The 19,892-nt window shown below is 45.1% G+C and overlaps 1 protein-coding gene across 1 annotated transcript in view; it reads left to right on the top strand.

Annotated features, from left to right (window-relative positions):
- Nucleotides 1–19,892, top strand: part of CDKL4 (cyclin dependent kinase like 4) — a 59,464-nt gene that overhangs the window by 8,168 nt on the left and 31,404 nt on the right. Inside the window, exons 4-5 of the mRNA XM_029066185.2 lie at nucleotides 8,569–8,690; nucleotides 17,157–17,229. Coding sequence (XP_028922018.1) covers nucleotides 8,569–8,690; nucleotides 17,157–17,229 — 195 coding nt within the window. The remainder of the gene's footprint in view (nucleotides 1–8,568; nucleotides 8,691–17,156; nucleotides 17,230–19,892) is intronic.

Below are 19,892 nucleotides of genomic sequence, written 5' to 3' on the forward strand. Positions count from 1 at the left end.
GCCTTCCCCCGATTTTTCCTTCGTCAGGGAAATCAGGCTGTCATACGGTGAACTGGAACACCTAAAGGTGGTTCTCTCCCTGCCCTCTGGACCCTTAGCTCACTGTGGGTAAAAGAGTAAGTGACCGCCAACTCTGTCATATTGACTCAACCAACCATTTAATACAGTGCTCTGCACACAGTAAGCGCTCATTAGATACCATGGAAAGGTGGATTCTCAGTGGGTAAAAATCCCTCGCCTCCCTCTCCCCCTCCTCCCACCCCATGCCCAGTAAGTCTCCTGAACCTCCGTTGCTTTTAGATCCCCGTCGGCTAGAACACGTGTCTTCATTAACAATCCGGAGATCTCACAGGGGAAATAATTAGGCCCCAGCGGAAATCTAGAGAAGCAGCGTGGCTCGGCGGAAAGAGCCTGGGCTTTGGAGTCAGAGGTCATGGGTTTGAATCCCGGCTCGGCCACTTGTCAGCTGTGTGACTTTGGGCAAGTCACTTAACTTCTCGGTGCCTCAGTTACCTCACCTGTAAAATGGGGATGAAGACTGTGAGCCCCACGTGGGACAACCTGATTCCCCTGTGTCTACCCCAGCGCTTAGAACAGTGCTCGGCACATAGTAAGCACTTAACAAATACCAACATTATTATTAAATCTGTTCTGAGTATAACAGGTTCCCCCGGTTGGCGCGAGAACGAGTCCGTGTAGGAAGAAAAAGCGGGCGCTTTGACGTGGCGCCGGTTAGGATGCGGTGCCGCTTCCGAGCCCCTGCCGTACGATACTTTGAGTGTCTGTGTGTTCTTGCAACGCCGCAGTACTGAGCCAAACAGCCATTAGCGGCAAGATCGAAAAGCAGAGGTAGCCTAACGTCGTGAACTGAAGGGCCGCAGAATCGGACCCTATTATGTCCAGGAACCACACATTTCATAGAAAAAAAAATCCTTTAACTAGAACAGCGACGTGATGGTTTGGGGGATGTAGAGTGGCAGCGTGACTTAGTGGCAAGAGCCCGGGCTTGGGAGTCAGTGGTCATGGGTTCTACTCCTGACTTCGCCACTTCTCAACTTTGTGACTTTGGGCAAGTCACTTCACTTCTCTGTGCCTCATTGACCTCATCTACAAAATGGGGATTAACTGTGAGCCTCACGTGGGACAACCTGATTCCCCTGTATCTACCCCAGCGCTTAGAACGGTGCTCTGCACATAGTAAGCGCTTAACAAATAACATCATTATTATTATTATTATTATTATTCCCTCCCAGTGCTTACTACGGTGCTGCACACAGTGAGTGCTCAATAAATGCTGCTAGTGCTACAGTAGGAGCGCTCAGTGAAAACGGCCATCGCAAGTGAACTAAACAGTGCTTGGCCCATAGTAAACGCTTAACAGATACCACGATTAGACCGTAAGCCCGTCAAAGGGCAGGGACTATCTCTATCTGTTGCCGATTTGTCTATTCCAAGCGCTTAGTACAGTGCTCTGCACATAGTAAGCGCTCAATAGATATTATTGAATGAATGAACTAGAGGTGATTCAGGGCATTTAATGCAGTGAGAGACTAATCCTTCCGAGGGTAATGATTGAACTGAAGACAAAATAACAGTTCCTTACCACTGGTTTTAAATCACTCCATCAGGTTGCTCCTCCTCTCCTACCGTGCCGATTTCCTCTTACAAACCAGCTCTTCGCTCCTCTCGTGCCAGCCTACCCGCGGTCCTTTGGGCTCGTCTATCTCACCGCCGACCCCTCTCCCACATCCTCCCTCCGGCCCAGAAGGCCCTTCCTCTTCATATCCCCCAGACGATCGCTCTCCCCATCTTGGAAGCCTTATAATAATAATAACGTTGGTATTTGTTAAGCGCTTACTATGTGCAGAGCACTGTTCTAAGCGCTGGGGTAGATACAGGGGAATCAGATTGTCCCACGTGAGGCTCACAGTCTTCATCCCCATTTGCCAGATGAGGTAACTGAGGCCCAGAGAAGTGAAGTGACTTGCCCACAGTCACACAGCTGACAAGTGGCAGAGCTGGGATTCGAACCCCTGACCTTGGACTCCCAAGCCCGGGATCTTGCCACTGAGCCACGCTGCTTATTAAAATCACAACTCTCATTTTTGAATGGTCCCTGTTGTTCGCTTACTCTGTGCCTGGCATTGTACTAAGCGCTGGGGTAGATAGAAAGTAATGAGGTTGGGCGCAGTCCCTGTCCCCCGTGGGGCTCACAGTCTTAATCCCCATTTTACAGAAGAAGTAACTGAGGCCCAGAGAAGCGAAATGACTATTTGATAGCAAAAGAGATCTACTCTCTAACAGTCCCTCATGTTATCCCCCTACCTCCACAGCTGACCACCTGGCAACACAAGAAATAACGTGGCTTAGTGAATAGGGCAGGGGGCTGGAAGTCAGAAGGACCTGGGTTCTAATTCTGGCTCTGCCACTTGGTCTACTGTATGTCCTTGGGCAAATCACTTGACTTCTCGGTGCCACAGTTACCTCGTTCTGTAAAATGAGGATTAAGACAGAACCCCGTGTGGAACAGGGACTGTGTCCAACCTGATTAGATTTTATCTTTGTGCCTGGCACATAGTAAGCACTTAACAAATCCCATTTTTAAAAAAAGAAACACATATTATGGACCACTTGTTCAAAAATTTGTGTAAACCCTCTTGAGCCCCTTGATATTTTCCCTCTGCCCAACTTCCTCTGGTAATGAATTCCTTGTGCTTGCCAGTTGTTGTTATGAAGAAGTGTTTTCATTTGTCGTGAACTTAATTCTCGTCAGCCAAAATGTATGTCCCTTCGTCCTGATGTTTGAGAACCAACAATTCCATATTTTTTTCTCTGTTTTCACTCCTCTTGATTTTGCAAGTGTCGATGACCCTCTCAGCCTGTGTCTTTCCAGGCTGAAAAGTTCTGAGCAATCAATCAGACCATCAATCCTATTTATTCTAATCCTTTGAGTCTGCCTCATAATAATGTTGGTATTTGTTAAGCGCTTACTATGTGCAGAGCACTGTTCTAAGCGCTGGGGTACATACACGGTAATCAGGTTGTCCCACATGAGGCTCACAGTCTGAATCCCCATTTTACAGATGAGATAACTGAGGCACTGAGGAATGAAGTGATTTGCCCACCGTCACACAGCTGGCAAGTGGCGAAGGCAGGATTCGAACCCATGACCTCGGACTCCCAAGCCCGGGCTCTTTCCACTGAGCCACACTGCTTCTCTAAGGAAGTCCCTTCATTCCCGTGATCATTTTAGTCACTCTTTTCTGCATCTTCTCCTGCTCGATTATGTTCTTCATATGAAGCGGTAACCGGGAATAAACACGTTGTAGCTTTATATTCACTATAGGCAGTTATCATGTCTACCGACTCTACTGTAGTGTACTCCCCCAAGCACTTAGTACAGTGCTCTGCATACAGTAAGTGTTGAATAAATGTCATTAATTGATTGGATAGTGGCAAAACTCTACCTCTTTTTGGATTTATTTTCTAACCCCTTCCTGATAATTTCCAGTACTTGGGTGCTGATTTTTACCTTTTTTCATGGTATTTATTAAGTGCTTACTACATGTCAAACACTGTTCTAAGTGCTGGGGTAGGTACAGGTTAATTAGGATGGTTAATTAGGTCCCTGTCCTGCATGGGGCTCACAGTCTAATTAGGAGGGACCAATTGTTTCAGGAGAAGCAGCAGGGCCTAGTGGAGAGAACACCAGTCTGGGAATCAGAGGACCTGGGTTCTAATCTCACCTCTCCCATTTGCCTGCTGGGTGAGTCACTTCCCTTCTCCGGGCCTCAGTTCGCTCATCTATAAAATGGGGATTCAATACATGTTTCTCTCCTACTTACAGTGTGAGTCACATTTGGAATCTGATGATTTTGTTTCTGCCCCAGTGCTTACAACAGGGTTTGACACATAGTAAGCATTTAACAAATACCACAATTATTATTATTACTATAATTAGAGCATGGGCCCGGGAATCAGATGGTCATGATTCTAATCCCGGCTTCACCAAGTGTCTGCTCAGTGACCTTGGACAAGTCACTTCACTTCTCTAGGCCTCAGTTCCCTCATCTGTAAAATACAGATCGAGACTGTGGGCCTCACATAGGACAGGGACTGTATCCAACCCAATATATTTGTATCCACCCCAGTGCTTAGTACAGTGCCCAGCACGTAGTAAGTGCTCAACAAATACCATAATAATAATTATTATTGTTACTGATTGTTGGTTAACAGTGACTTCAAGATCTTTTTCCTGAGAAGTGATAACAACCCCGAGTCCATCATCACTTAGATGTAATTTGCATGATTTTTCTCTAGGTTTTTCACACTTGTTCACATCTCAGTTCATTTGCCATTTTTTTGGCTTAATTATTCAGCTTTCCGAGTTCTCCCTGGAGCTTATCTTCATTTTCACGACATTCTGCCATCTGGAGAAGATTAATGTCACCTGCAGACTTGGAGATGTCATTGCACATTCTCCCAGCTCATTTAAGAAGATGCGGAACAAAACCCATTTTACCACTGGTCTCGGGGTACTCCATTATTTACACCTTTCCCCTCTGAGAAATGGCTGTTTATTCCAACGCTTTGTTTTCTCTCCCTGTCAGTTTTCCTATGGGAAGCAACAGGATCTAATGAGGAGGGAACGTGAACCCTCTGAGGGGCAGGGACTGTGATTAACCTGATTATCTTCTATCTACCCCAGTGCTTAATACAGTCCCTGTCACATAGTACCTGTTTAACAAGTACCACCGTGATGGTGGGGGGGTTTATGGTATTTAAGTGCTTTCTAGGTGCCAGACGCTGTTCTAAGTGCTGGAGTAGATACAAGGTCGTCAGGTTGGACACCATCCCTGTCCCAGATGGGGCTCACAGTCTTAATCCCCATTTTAAGAAGAGGTGACCGAAGCGCAGAGAAGTGAAGTGACCGGCCCAAGGTCACACAGCAGAAAAGTGGCGGAACTGGCATTGGAACCCAGGTCCTTCTGACTCCCAGGCCCGGGCTCTATCCACTACGCCACTCTGCTTCTTTGATTTCTGTTTCAGAACGTTATCTCAGATCCTATGATTTGCTCTGTCCTTTAAAAATCCCTTGGTTTGAAAGCTTCTCTTGTCTTAGAGAAGAAGCTTGACTTAGTGGTTAGAGCACGGGCCGGGGAGTCAGAAGGACCTGGGTTCTAATCCCGGATCCACCACTTGTCTGTTTTGTGACCTTGGGCGAATCACTTAACTTCTCTGGCCCTCAGTTAACCCAACTGTAAAAAATGGGGATTAAGAGTGTGAGTTCAATGTAAGACAGGGACTGTGCCCAACGTGATTAATTTGTATCTACCCCAGTGCTTCAAACAGTGCTTGGCACATGGCAGGCGCTTAACAAGTACTGTAATAATCACTACTATAGTGATTAAATATGCCTACCAGTTCCTTCTATTCATCTGCTAAATGGTTCCTTCAAAATATTCCAGTAGATGAGAGAAGCGTGATTTTTCAATAACAGTAACAAGGATCGTGGTGTTTGTTGAGTACTTACAATGTTCTAAAACTGTACCAAGCTCTGGAGAAGATACTGTTCATTCACTCATCATATTTATTGAGCCCTTACTTTGTGCAGAGCACCGTACTAAGCACTTGGGAAAGTCTAGTACAGCAATAAACAGTGACATTCCGTGTCCACAGTGAGCTTAGAGTTTAGAGGAGGGGAGACAGACATCGCTACAGATCAGTAAAATGACACATATGTTCATAGGTGCTGTGGGGCTAGGAGGGGGGAAGAGCAAAGGGAGCGAGGCAGGGCGACGCAGAAGGGAGTGGGAGATGAGGAAAAGGGGGGCTTAGTCTGGGAAGGCCTCTTGGAGGAGGTGGGCCTTCAATAAGGGTTGAGTAAGATCAATAACAGTCTAAGGGAGGGAGATAATAGGGATTTAATCCCCACTCCATAGTTGAGGAAAAAGTCTCAGAGAAGTAGCCACGGTCACACAGCAGGCAAATAGTAGAACTGGGCTTAGGACCCAGGTCTCCCCGCTCCTGACCCTGTGCCCTTTCAACTAGTCCATGCTGTTTCGCAAATACTTTTCCATACAGAAATCCTGTTGTAGTTCCCCCATAATAATAATAATAATAATAATAATGTCATTTGTTAAGCGAGAGAAGCAGCGTGGCTCAGTGGAAAGAGCCCGGGCTTGGGAGTCAGAGGTCATGGGTTTGAATCCCGGCTCCGCCATTTGTCAGCTGTGTGACTGTGGGCAAATCACTTCACTTCTCTGTGCCTCAGTTCCCACATCTGTAAAATGGGGATTAAGACTGTGAGCCTCACGAGGGTCAACCTGATGACCCTGTATCTCCCCCAGTGCTAAGAACAGTGCTCTGCACAGAGTAAGCACTTAACAAATACCAACATTATCATTATTATTATGTGCCAAGCACTGTTCTGAGTGCTGAGGTAGAAACAAGCTAATCAGGTTGTCCCAAGTGGGGCTCACGGTCTTAACCCCTCCCCATTTTACAGATGAGGTAACTGAGGCAGAGAGAAGTAAAGTGACTTGCCCAAAGTCACACAGCTGACAAGTGGCAGAACCGGGATTAGAACCCATGCTATGGTTTGGGGCTTTCTAAATGCTACCATTTTGCCAGATATGGAAGTGAAGCTCACTATAATTCCCACAGGAACTCTCTGGAACCCTTTTTATTAAGGGAAGTTACGGGGTAATTTGCCAGTCCTCTGGTTCAATAGCTATATGTAAAGATACACTCTTGCCAGGAACTCCACCATTTTGAGTTCCTTTTTTTCCTTTGTATTTGATAAACACTTACTGTGTGTCAAGCACTGCGTCTAAGCACAATGCTTAGACACGGTCTTAGAACTTGTCTTAGAAATGTTCTAAGCACTGTGGTAGATACACGTTAATCAGGCCAGATGTAGACCTTGTCCCACATGAGGCTCACAGATTAAGTAGGAAGGAGAACAGGTATTGCACTCCCCTTTTGCAGTTAAGGAAACTGAGGCACAGGGAAGTTAAATGGCTTCTCCAAGGTTACAAAACAGGCAAGGGGTGAAACCGCGATCATAACTCAGGTCCTCTGGCTCCCAGGCCCGTGCTCTATCCATTAGGCCACACTTCCCCTTCACTCTCCCCTTAGAAACCAAAACAGCTGTGCATTGTCTGTATAACAAGCTTGGTCTGTATAGGAGTGCTTTCTGTAGTTTGCTTCATTTAAAATCACAGGATCATGTTGCAGTGCTGTATCAGTTCATGAGGTTTGCTCAGGGAACTAATTTGCAGCCTAAATACGTTTTAGTTACCTGGCAAATTTGGAAAGTAAACAAAACAAAACTGCCTTTCCCCAGCTCTCTAATTGTCTCTCTCTCTCTTTTCTGTCTCTCTTTCCTTTTTCTCTTTCCTCTTCCTCTTTCCTTTCTCTCCGCTCCCTCTCCGTCTCTCCGTCTCCTCTCTCCCTTTTCCCCTCTCTCCCCTTGGCCCCTCTTCACCTCCACAGTAACAACCGAAGCAAAGGAGCATGATCTACACCCCAGGTAGAGGTTATTCAGGTGACTAAACTCCCTCTTGGATCACTCACCCCCAGGCTATCAGCACATACCCACTTGAAGTGTCCAATCCTCTAGAGCTACTAGTTAATTAGTCTGTTTTGCACAATAATAGTATTAATTATTGCATTAAGCATTTACTGAGGTAGATGCAAGATAATTGGATTAGACAGAGTCCCTGTCCCACTCAGGGCTTGTAATTTAAGAGGTAGAGCAAGTATTTTACAGAAGTGGAAACTGAGGGACAGTGGTTATGTGACTTGGCCAAGGTCACATAGGAAGTCATTGGACAGGGATTGTCTCTATCAGTTGCCGAATTGTACATTCCAAGCGCTTAGTACAGTGCTCTGCACACATTAAACGCTCAATACATACGATTGAGTGGAAGGGAAGAATATGCCGGAAGCAGGGACCCTCAGTGGCTGGAAGGAGGACAGAGGGTGCCGTGGATGCTTTTCTCGGCGGCGATGGAGGAGTCCAAGAGTGTGCGAGAGCGGCTCTTATCCCCGTCTTCCCTCTATTCCTCTCCAGCCCGCCTCTCCCTGTCCCATCACCTCAATCACAAACGAAATTCATTCGTCCGTTCGATCGTATTGGTCGAACGCTGACTGCGTGTGGAACGCTGGGCTAAGCGCTGGGGTAAGTACACTACAACAGTAAGCAGTGACATAACGCCTTTGGGGACACAACAGTCGGCAGCAATACCCAAGCCACTCACTCCAAAAGTTGTGAGCAAAAATGCCTCTCCGTGGGACCTGAAAAACCGTACAATAATACCTTGTAGATTAAACCAGGTAGGCCAGGTGGAGAGGATGCATTGTTATGGAGTTTGAAAGTACTTTGTTTTCTTATTTAGAATTAAGGAATTTGGGAACAGCTGCATCCTACGGCAGCATATTAGCGAAGGAAAAGTAGGATCTGGTTAATAGCCATCAGTCCCTGGATCGCAGGTTCGTTAGAGGCCCCAAAGGGAAACTCTCCTGGGATAAATTACTAACATTTGGATTTCAACTCTTTTCTAGCAATTGAAACACACTAACCTGGTGAACCTCATTGAAGTATTCAGAAGAAAACGGAAAATGCACTTGGTTTTTGAGTATTGTGATCATACACTTTTAAATGAGCTGGAAAGAAGCCCAAGCGGGTGAGTGATCTTGCGACTCAAATAATTTACCCCAGTGTGAATTTAAAAACCCTTGCAGTGTTAATGCCGTATTTCGCCGCCTTATGACTGGTCATTTTCCTTTCACGGTAATCACTTAGAAACGTTTGTCCAAGTCTTAGGACGCTAGTTGGCTTTCGTTAGAAAAATCCCTGTGAGATTTAAAATCAAAATAGTTTTAGCTATTTTAAAAGCATATAAAATCTATTTGAGCATAGAAATCTCATAGTAAATTTCGAAGTTAAGGTCAGATTTAGTTGAGGACCAGAAAGTTCCAGATTAAACTCCCTTGATTCTCCTAGCATTTTATGCTTTCCTTTTTATCTAAAGAAGATGGAGATACATCCCGGAAATGAGTGTGGCATAGTAATAGTCTTTGTTAAGCACTTATCATGTGCCAAGCACTGTTCTAAGCATTAGGATGGATACAAGGAAATCAGGTCAGACACAGTCCCTGTCCCACATGGGGCTCCACAGTCTTAATCCCCATTTTACAGATGAGGTAAACTGAGGCCCAGAGAAGTGAAATGACTTGCCCAAGGTCACACAGCAGATATGTGGCAGAGCCGGGGTTGGAACCGACGCCCTCTGGCTTCCAGTCCCGTGCTTTTTCTACTAGGCCACGCTGCTCCATAATCTTCTGTAGTGATTACGCGTATAATCTGTTCCTGAGAAGCAGCGTGGCTCAGTAGAAAGAGCCCGGGCTTGAGAGTCTGAGGTCATGGGTTCGAATTCCAGCTCTGCCACTTGTCAGCTGTGTGACTGTGGGAAAGTCACTTCACTTCTCTGTGCCTCAGTTACCTCATATGTAAAATAGGGATTAAGACTGTGAGCCTCACTTGGGACAACCTGATGACCCTGAAATAATAATAATAATAATGTTGGTATTTGTTAAGCGCTTACTATGTGCAGAGCACTGTTCTAAGCGCTGGGGTAGACACAGGGGAATCAGGTAGTCCCACGTGGGGCTCACAGTCTTAATCCCCATTTTACAGATGAGGTAACGGGCACAGAGAAGTTAAGTGACTTGCCCACAGTCACACAGCTGACAAGTGGCAGAGCTGGGATTTGAACTCATGACCTCCAACGCTTAGAACAGTGCTCTGCACATAGTAAGCGCTTAACAAATAACATTATTATTATTATTATTCCTTTGGATGATATTTCTCTTTTCCATTTTCCCAACTTCACAGAACATTTTCCATTGTATTGCTCAGCCTCCATCTCGGCTGTCTTGGGTAAGCAAATGAAACATGTTTCAGGCCAGGTTTGGTCTCCACCCAGATCAGCTAAAGGGCAGTTTCAAAATGCTGGTGTCTTGGATCGTGTCATTTTCTAGCATAAATGTAACGCCTTAGTCTACAGATTAATACAGTTGTATTCTGTGCTCCGTCAGGAGTGTTGAGTGCTTGGGGGCTAGTAGCACAGAATTAGTGGTAGACATGATCGCTTCCGTCAAGAAGCTTGCAGGCTAACAGGGGAGACAGATACTAAAATAAATCGCAGGTAGGAGTATGTGAGATCCGTAAATCCTCTAGACCGTAAACTCGTTGTGGGCAGGGAATGTTGAATTGTTAGATTCTACTCTCCCAAGTACGGGGCTCTACACAAAGTAAGCGCTCGATAAATACGATGAACGACTGTATATGTTAATAATAATGTTGGTATTTAAGTGCTTACTATGTGCAGAGCACTGTTCTCTGAGGCACAGAGAAGTGAAGTGACTTGCCCACAGTCACACAGCTGACCAGTGGCAGAGCCGGGATTCGAACCCATGACCTGTGACTCCCAAGCCCGGGCTCTTTCCACTGAGCCACGCTGCTTCCCACGTGTTCTGTGGGAAGATGTGAATAGTGAAGTGCCTGGGTGTCGTGGACATGGCAAAATGGCAAGTGGGGAACAGAAACTGGGGAGATGAGAAATTAGTCCAGATAGACCCCTGGAGAAGAGGGGATTTCAAAAGGACGTGAGAGTTGGAGAGAGCCGTGGTTTGCCGGATTCGATTCGGTACGATACGTAACGAAAGTGAGTCCACTGTTTTATAGAGCTGATTTTTGTAGCAATTTTCGGGTCTTTATGCATAAGCTATTCCTGGGGAAAGCAATGGCTCTCTCACATTTTATAGATGATAGATCAACCACCCAAACCTCAGTGGCAAGAACTAGTACGGTGTGTCTGGGGAGTCCCTGTGCTCTCAAATGTGCTTTAGTGTTTAGTGTTGCCAAATTGTACATTCCAAGCGCTTAGTACAGTGCTCTGCACATAGTAAGTGCTCAGTAAATACTATTGAATGAATGAAAGTATGACTATAAGGTGAAACCAATCCCTGAAAACCACAGGATGCTTCTTTTTGGCTGAAGTAGTCGACGGGTAGATTGGACGTTCAATGAGGAGCCTTATAGAAGTGTGTGGCTTTAGTGGAAAAAACACAGGCCTAGGAGTCGGAGGATCTGGGTTCTAATCCCAGCTCTGCCAGCGTGCCACGTGCTGGATGACCTTGGGCAAGTCACTTCACTCAGTTTCCTCATCTCTAAACTGGGGATTCATTACCCGTTCCCTCTCCTACTTCAATGGGGAGCCCTGGGTGGGACTGGGGCCTGTGTCCGACCTGATGATCTCATATCTTCCCCCTTGTTGAGGACAGTGCTTGATACATAACAAGCGCTTTGCAAATACCACAGTTATTACGAAGTGAGGTTTTTTGGCCCAGCTCACAACTGCCAGGTCCATCTTGAAAGGGCCCCGTTGCTCTGCCTCCACGAGGAGTGTAATGAGGGTTTGCCCCTTATTTTCAGGTCCTAAAGTTTCACTAGGAAGTATTTCCGAAAAAGCTCAGTTTCATCTGCTTTATATATTTAGGCCAGCTGAAAGCCATATTAGACAATGAAATCTTGAAACTCGTTTACGAAGTCCTGTGTTGCTTGGGCTCCGCTTCACTCCAACCGAGTGCGGCCGTGATGACATTGCCATCTGGTGAAGCAGCCAAAAGATGTGGTTTTTACACTTTCTGGTCCAAAAACAGGCTTCCTTTTCTCTCATTCCTGGTGAAACCATTCATCCATAACCTCGCTGATCTCCATGGATGTTGATCCTTTCATGGACCGCCACTCGCTTAGAGCGCTACGACAGACTGCATTCTGCATTAAGTGGATGATTTTAGTCTTCTGCTTGTCAGTAAATACCCATGGTATTTATTGAGTACTTACTATGTGCGGAGCACTGTATTAAGTGCTTGGGAGAGTACAGCATAAAAGAGTTGGTCGACACGTACCTGACCCAGAACTGTTTGCTTTCCAGTGCCTCTCGAGGTCACTGAGCCTCCTTTCTTAAGCTTGTTTATACTTTTGAGTTTTGTTCATGGTCGTGATCACACATTCCACTTCTGCATTTCGCTCATCTTGATATTTATAACAAGTGAGGTGTCTATCAAGTGCTTCCGTCGTGCCGAGCATTATTCTAAGCGCTGGGCTAGACACAAGATGATCCAATCGGACATAGTCCCTGCCCCACCTGAAGCTCACAGTCTGAGGAGCAGGTTATTGTGAACAGGTATTTAATCCCCCTTTTATAAAATGAGGAAACTGAGCCACAGAGAAGTTCACTGACTTGCCCAAAGTCTCATAGCCGGCCAGGGATGCAGCCGGAACTGGAACTAGGCCATGCTGTTTCCCAATAATTTATAATAATAATAATAATGATGATAGTATTTGTTAAGCGCTTACTATGTGTCAAACGCTGTTCTAAGCCCTGGGGTAGACAGAAGCTAGTCTTGGACACAGTCCCTGTCCCACCTGGGGCTCACAATCTTAATTCCCATTTTAGAGATGAGGGAACTGAGGCCCAGAGGAGTGAAGCGACTCGCCCAAGGTCACACAGCAGATAAGTGGAGGAGCGGGAATTCAGATCCAGGTCCAGGCTCCAAGCACTAGGCCACGATGGGTTGAGTGATTAATGATGAGGTGGGCCCCCGGTTTTTATATTTTACTGACCAACCAAGAGGAAGGACTTGTAGTCTGTAAACTCCGGACGGGCAGGGATCATGTCAAGACTGTAAGGACTCTAGACTGAAACCTCGTTGTAGGCAGGGAATGTTCTGAGAAGCAGCGTGGCTCAGTGGAAAGAGCATGGGCTTGGGAGTCCGAGGTCACAGGTTCGAATTCCGGCTCTACCTGTCAGCCGTGTGACTGTGGGCAAATCACTTCACTGTGCCTCAGTTACCTCATCTGTAAACTGGGGATTAAGACTGTGAGCCTCACGAGGGACAACCTGATTACCCTGAATCTCCCCCAGCGCTTAGAACAGTGCTCTGCACATAGTAAGCGCTTAATAAATACCAACATTATTATTATTATTATATTGCACTCTCCCGAGCATTTAGTACAGAGCTCTACCCATAGAAAGAACTCAATAAATGAATGATTGATTGATATCTACCAACTGTATTGTACATTCCCAAATGCTCAGTACAGTGCTCTGCACACAATAAGCACTCAGTGAGTACCATTAATCGATTGATTGAACTCCCCCACCAATGGTACGATAACTGGACAACCCCTGCCTCGTTTGCCAGCCTTTGTCGGCATCTTTTGGGCGGTACTTGAAAAACCTTTCAAATGTCAAAGCTAATCCTTCCGGAAAATAGGTGGAGGTGATCCACAGTGTGGATAAACCACATCTAAACCCTCTAGACTGCAAACTCTTTGTGGACAGGGAACGTGTCTACCAACTCTGTCCTATTGCATTCTCCCAAGCGCTTAGTATAGTTCTCTGCACATAGTAAGTGCTTGATAAATTGAATCGATTGATCTAGATAGTTATTTGGTTTATTGTTTGCAAAAACAAATTAACCTTTTCATCAAGGCATTTGCCAAAGCAAAATCTCACTGCTCGAACTTTGTAACCTATCTTTTAGGCAATTGTCTAGCTTCAAACTGAATTTTGTCTGAACTATTTTCTGCAGAATTACTCAAGTTAATATTTGGTTCTGGATTTAACATTTGCCTGTGGGGCTTTTTGTAAACTCCCGATTTTCTTCTCATTAGACTATAATCTCCTTGAGGATAAGGATCACATCTTCTTTTGCAAATTCCCAAAGTGCATAGTACAGGGTTTTGCATCTTGTAGGTGTTTAATAAATAATTTTTTGGTTGTTGGGTTTTGTGCATACTGAAAATAAGGTGGTTTATTTGACCCCTTACTCTGCAGTGTGATACTTAAATATAGGTCGCATGGCTCTCCACAATATTTATCAAGAATATTTTTTCTTTTAAATGTTTTTAAAATTTTCTACTTTGAGCTATTTTAACTGGCAAATATTTTAACTTGAAGATTCAAGAGCAGTATTCCTCCAGTGGACATTTGCTGCCTTCCAAAACCATTCTTAATTCCAAGCTTTGTTCTCATTTTAAAAATTTCTGTGAAATTATGCCCTGGATATGAATTTGTGAAGTTCTGAATTGATATTCTTCCCCTTTGTAGGTTAATTTCAATAATAGAATGTCTGCTAATTCTGTTGTATTGTTCTCTCCCCAGCATTTAGTAGCGTGCTCTGCATAAGAGAAGCAGTGTGGCTCAGTGAAAAGAGCCCGGGCTTAGGAGTCAGAGGTCATGGGTTCGAATCCCGGCTCTGCTGCTTGTCAGTTTGTGACTGTGGACGAGTCACTTCACTTCTCTGTGCCTCAGTTACCTCATCTGTAAAATGGGGATTAACTCTGAGCCTCACATGAGACAACCTGCTTACAACAGTGCTCTGCACATAGTAAGCGCTTAACAAATACCAACATTATCATTATTAACATTATTATATAGTAAGCAGTCAATAAGTACCACTGATGGATTGATCAATACTATTGTTCACTCCTGATCAACATGCCATGTTTCAACTTCAAAACTTAATGTAAAATCAAACATTTGGCTGTAGTTTGTTAGAAAAGGAAAGCGATCTGGGGAAATGGCAGGACCATCTTGAACAAAATGTAAAAAGATGATACACTCTATCATTATTTACACAGTTTTGTGTATGGAAGTCGCCGTCTCCACTTTCTGATACGAACTGTGAACTGGCTTTCTCTCCCCAGCCCCATCTCACCTTCTCCAGGGGACATAACGTCCCTCCTGGGAAGATTTGGTGGGGACTGGTGGTGATCTTTACCTGTAGGATCAATTCCCCGTCACTCAGGGATGGTTTAGGTCGGGGTTCTTTGTCGAGAGGCAAGACTCTCTAAACTCTAAGCTAGTTGTGGTCAGGGAACATTCCTATCAACTCTGTGGTAGCGTATGCTCCCGAGCGCGTAATACAGGGCTCTGCACACAGTAAGCGCTCAAGACATAGCCCTGATTAATCGACTGAGAGGCAGAGGGTTAGATAGATTAGACTGTAAGCCCATCAAAGGACAGGGACTGTCTCTATCTGTTACCGATTTGTGCATTCCAAGCATTTAGTACAGTGCTCTGCACATAGTAAGCGCTCAATAAATACTATTGAATGAATAGATGACCTCAGGATGGCTTGCGGCCTAAAGATAAGTCTACTCATGTGCCTCGTTCTCATCTCTCCAGCCTCCGAAGTTCCCAACCTCCCTCTTGCCCGGAGCTCTCTCCCCCTTCACATACAACGGCTTATCACTCTCCCCAACTTCAAAACCCTTACAAGTCACATCACTTCCAGGAGGCCTCCCCTGATTGATCTCACAGTTTCCCACCCGACATTCCCCAACTGCTGCTTCAGTGCTTCACCTAAGCACTTGGATACTCTCACCACCCCCAGAGCATTTATCTACACACCGTTATGCTCTTGTATTTCCTCCTAGCCATAATTTCTTTTACTGCCCATCTTTCCCGCTAGATTGCAGGATCTTTGAAGTCAGAGATTAGGCCTACTGATGCAGTTGTACTCTCCCAAGTACCACAGTAATTATGATATTTGTTAAGTGTTTATTATGTGCCAGGGACTGTACTGAGCGCTGGGATGGTTGCAAGCAAATCGGGTTGGACGCAGTCCCCGTCCTACATGGGACTCACGGACTTAATCCCCATTTTGCAGATGAGGCCCAGAGAAGTGAGGTGACTTGCCCAAAATCACACAGCAGACAAGGGGCAGAACTGGCATTAGAACCCAGGTCCTTCCGACTCCTAGGCCCGTGCTCTGTCCAGTAGGCCACCCTGCTTCAATCGATGGTATTTATTGAGCATTTACTGTATGCAGGGCACTGTACTAAATGCTTGGGAGAGTACAACAGAGTTGGTAGGCCAATTCCCTGCTCACGACAAGTTTAGTCTAAAGGGGGAGACAGACATTAAGAGAAATTATTTCTAATATATGATCTTTAGAGATGTTCGTAAGGGCTGTGGGGTTGAGAGCAGAGTGAGTATCGGGCTGTATTTCAAGAGGGGCACAGATGAGTGCATTTTCTTCTTGAATTAGCCACTTTTTATTAACCGTTAAATAATCGCTATAGAAATCAGTTCACCCTGCCTTTTAGTTACCGGTTTCTAGTCTGACCTGAACACAAGAAAACTTGGAGAAAAACAAGGGCCTCTCTTGCCAGAGGTATTTTGGATGAACTTAGTTGCGGAGTTTCCAGCTTTCTGTACTCCAAAATGCTCAGTTCCAAGCAACAAGTTAGACAATTTTAGGCAATAGAAGGAGCACTCGAATGAATGCACTCGAATTAGGCAGATGTAGTAGCCATTATCACAGTCAGCAGTAGTTCACACCTTGCTTTCCCCATGAGATGCTGATTTAGGGAAAGAGGCAGGGCGGGACAGGATGCTTGAAGCGTTCCTTTTTTCAAAGTGGAAAATGTCAAGAGATCGTTAATGTTTATAGCTACAAGAAACAGGCAGAAAAGGCCTCTTTGTAACACCTCATCTTAATTTTACTTTCTGGTGTTCCTTGGGCTCTCTGTTTCAGCTCCTTCCCCGGGAAAGTTTTGCAATCTGGGATTCCCAGCATTTAATCTTAGTTCACCTGTTTTATAGGCTATAAAGGTGGCTGCCTGGTAAATATATTCACACAGACTAATCGCATTTGCAAAGTCCTGGTCAGCATTTCCTGAATTACTAAAATGAATGGGAACTCCTTGCACAAGTGGGAGAATGAACAGAAGGAGAATCCACTACACTATTTCCAGAAGAATTTAAAAGAACATTAGAGGAAAATGCCATAGTTATGGGAGTTGCCTATCAAATCAATCAAATTTCCCGAGTGTTTACTATGTGCAGAGCACTCTAGTAAGTGCTTGGGAGAATACGGTAAAACAGAGTTGGTAGACACTTTCCCTGCCTACAAGGAGTTTGCAATCTAGAATAATGCATATAGAGAAATGTATATTGGGGTTTTTCTTCCTCTTGAACCCTCAATATAATTTTAAATCCACCTGACCTGGGTTTAAATAGCATTCAGTTATTCCAAAGTACTGTCACAATGAATTGTGTCCCTCTCTTTAGGGTCGCCGAACACCTGATCAAAAGTGTTTTGTGGCAAACCCTGCAAGCGATCGATTTCTGCCACAAACATAACGTGAGTAACTTGCGGCACCGTTAATATCTTTCCTCAGAGTACCTCTGAGCAGAGATCCCTTAAATAACTTTCCCTCAATACTTGAAGCATAAGGGAGGGAGAGGTGGGCGAAGAACAGGAGGGAAAAGCAGACGGGAAACAGATGGGTTAGGCGGTGAAGGGAAAGACATTTAATTTGTAACCTACTCAGTTTCGATATAAAGAACCTTTAACGTAACTACGTGGATGGTAATTTTGGTAATGACCTGTAAATTAAGTGGGTAGTTTTTCAGGGTAACTTCAGAGTAACTAATTCTCACTCTTCTTTCAACCTTTCTATCTAGACTCTTTCGAGTTGGTGCAGAGCAGTGCTTATAGACCCAGCAATAGAGTTTGAGGCTCCGTGGAAAAGGGAAGCCGTAGATCGTGCGTAGTTTAGACTATCCGAAGGACAGTGAGTCAAGGACAACTATTGTGGGCTAAAAGAAAATTTTTGTGTGTGGGGGGGGAGGAAATTCAGTGATTTTGATGGTCACAGGAATTTCTGCCACTTTGAGAAAATAATAAAAATTAATTAAAAAATTTTTTGACCACAACACATGACTGCTTTTTTTTTTGAGGCATGCCAAAACGCTTGCACTTTTCATCAGTCTACTACAAAAAGCATCCATCAGTTGGACCCAAACCAAGAGTGGCTGATTATTCAATTTTTAGTTTTCTATTAAAAGTAAAGGTAAAAAGCTATCCTTTTCTTGTGTTACTGAGTCTAGCTCAGATACAATGGCCATGGGAGAAATAAGCTAGAGACTCCAGATGCCTCTGGGGTTTACAACTGGGTGTGCATGATTGTGTGTGTGTTGGTTGTTGAATTTTTCCTCGAGGTAATTGTCTGACACCCTTCAGCTGGCCAGCCTGACCGCCCCAGGTGGCAGAGTAGCTCCGTGCTGAGCCCGATCAGATCTGAACAACTGCCGTCTTTACTCTGCTCCAGAAGAACTACAGTTCTATTTTGAACCAAGAGATTTTTGGATCCTGGGCACCAGAAGTTTGAAAACATAGTTCTAATTTTCCACCCCCTTCCTTTGAAAAAAGGATCCTTTTTCAGACACGTTTCCCTCCTCCAAGAACAGTCACTTCTGAATTGTGATTTTCCGACCTTCCAAAACTATGGTAAGATTTGCGCTTTATGCTCTTTGTATCAATTTGGAAATGAATGCATTCCTGTGAAATTAGTATAACCTCCGATTCTTGCAGAAGGAGATCTAAAATGTCTCTGCTCTCTTGTTCTTTTTAGGAGAAATGAGTGTCTCTCCTCTGACGTTGCTCTGAAAGGAAGAAACTGACAAACTGACCCAGAGGCTTTGATGAAAAATGTAATATAGCTCAGCCTGGGTAAAACTTGTAAATTCCAATATTTCCAGTCTGATAATAATAATTGTGGTACTTGTTCAGTGCTCACCACGTGGCAAGCACTGTTCAAAGCGCTGGGGAAGATACAAAATAATCAGGTCAGACACAGTCCCTGTTGCACCCAGGGTTCACGATCTTAAGTAGGATGGGGGGGGACAGGTATCAAATGCCCATTTTCCAGATGAGGGAACTGAGGCACAGAGAAGTAAAGTGACTTGCCCAAGTATGTGGCAGAGCAGGGATTAGAACCCAGGTCCTCTGACTTTCCAGACCCATGTTCTTTTCACTAGGCCTCACTGTTTCTCAGTCTAATGATACTGGCTGAGACCAGGAGAGCTGGAGTGAATACAGATAAATCGGGTGGGGCTCACAGTCTCAATCCCCATTTTCCAGATGAGGTAACCGAGGCCCAAATGAAGGGGCTTCCCCAAGGTCACACAGCAGACAAGTGGCAGAGCCAGGATTAGAACCCATGACCTTCTGACTCCCTGGCCCGTGCTCTACCCACAACACCACGCTGCTTCTCCGCCTGACTACTCCAGCCCGGCCCTTCCTCTCTTCTCAGAACCCAGCCCCTGGCAGTGAGAATTGGGCTCCTATCAACTGCTTGAAAGTGTGTAACTTGGTGATAACCTGGTGAGAGGGAACGTCCACTAAACTCATTCAGTAGAATTTGAGCGCCTGCCATGTGCAAAGCACTGTACTAAGCGCTTGGAATGGACAGTTCGGCCACAGATGGAGACAATCCCTGCCCAATGACGGGCTCACAGTCTAAACGTGTCCGGGGGGGGGGGGTTTGGGTGCACCATGGAGCAAAAAAGTGATTTGTTTACAAATGTACAGAAGAGAGGTCTTTTTAGCCAGCAGCCCCAAAACAGAGTGATTTGTGCCCCAGAACTAACTCCAGCTGGAAGGAATTCAGTTTCATAATTAAGTAGGAATGGACGCAGTGCGACCCTGTGGAGAGATTCACAACTCTGCCACTTGTCTGCAACTGTAAACTCACTGTGAGCGGGGAATGTATCCAGTACATTTTATTCTCCCAAGCACAGTGCTCCGACTGACGAGTCACTTATTAATAATAATGTTGGTATTTGTTAAGCACTTACTATGTGCAGAGCAATGTTCTAAGCACTGGGGGAGATACAGGGTAATCAGTTTGTCCCAGGTGAGGCTCGCAGTTAATCCCCATTTTCCAGATGAGGTAACTGAGGCACAGAGAAGTGAAGTGACTTGCCCACAGTCACACAGCCGACAAGTGTCAGAGCCGGGAA

This window comes from Ornithorhynchus anatinus, chromosome 1 (assembly GCF_004115215.2).
Source record: "Ornithorhynchus anatinus isolate Pmale09 chromosome 1, mOrnAna1.pri.v4, whole genome shotgun sequence".
In the NCBI taxonomy this organism is placed as follows: domain Eukaryota; kingdom Metazoa; phylum Chordata; class Mammalia; order Monotremata; family Ornithorhynchidae; genus Ornithorhynchus; species Ornithorhynchus anatinus.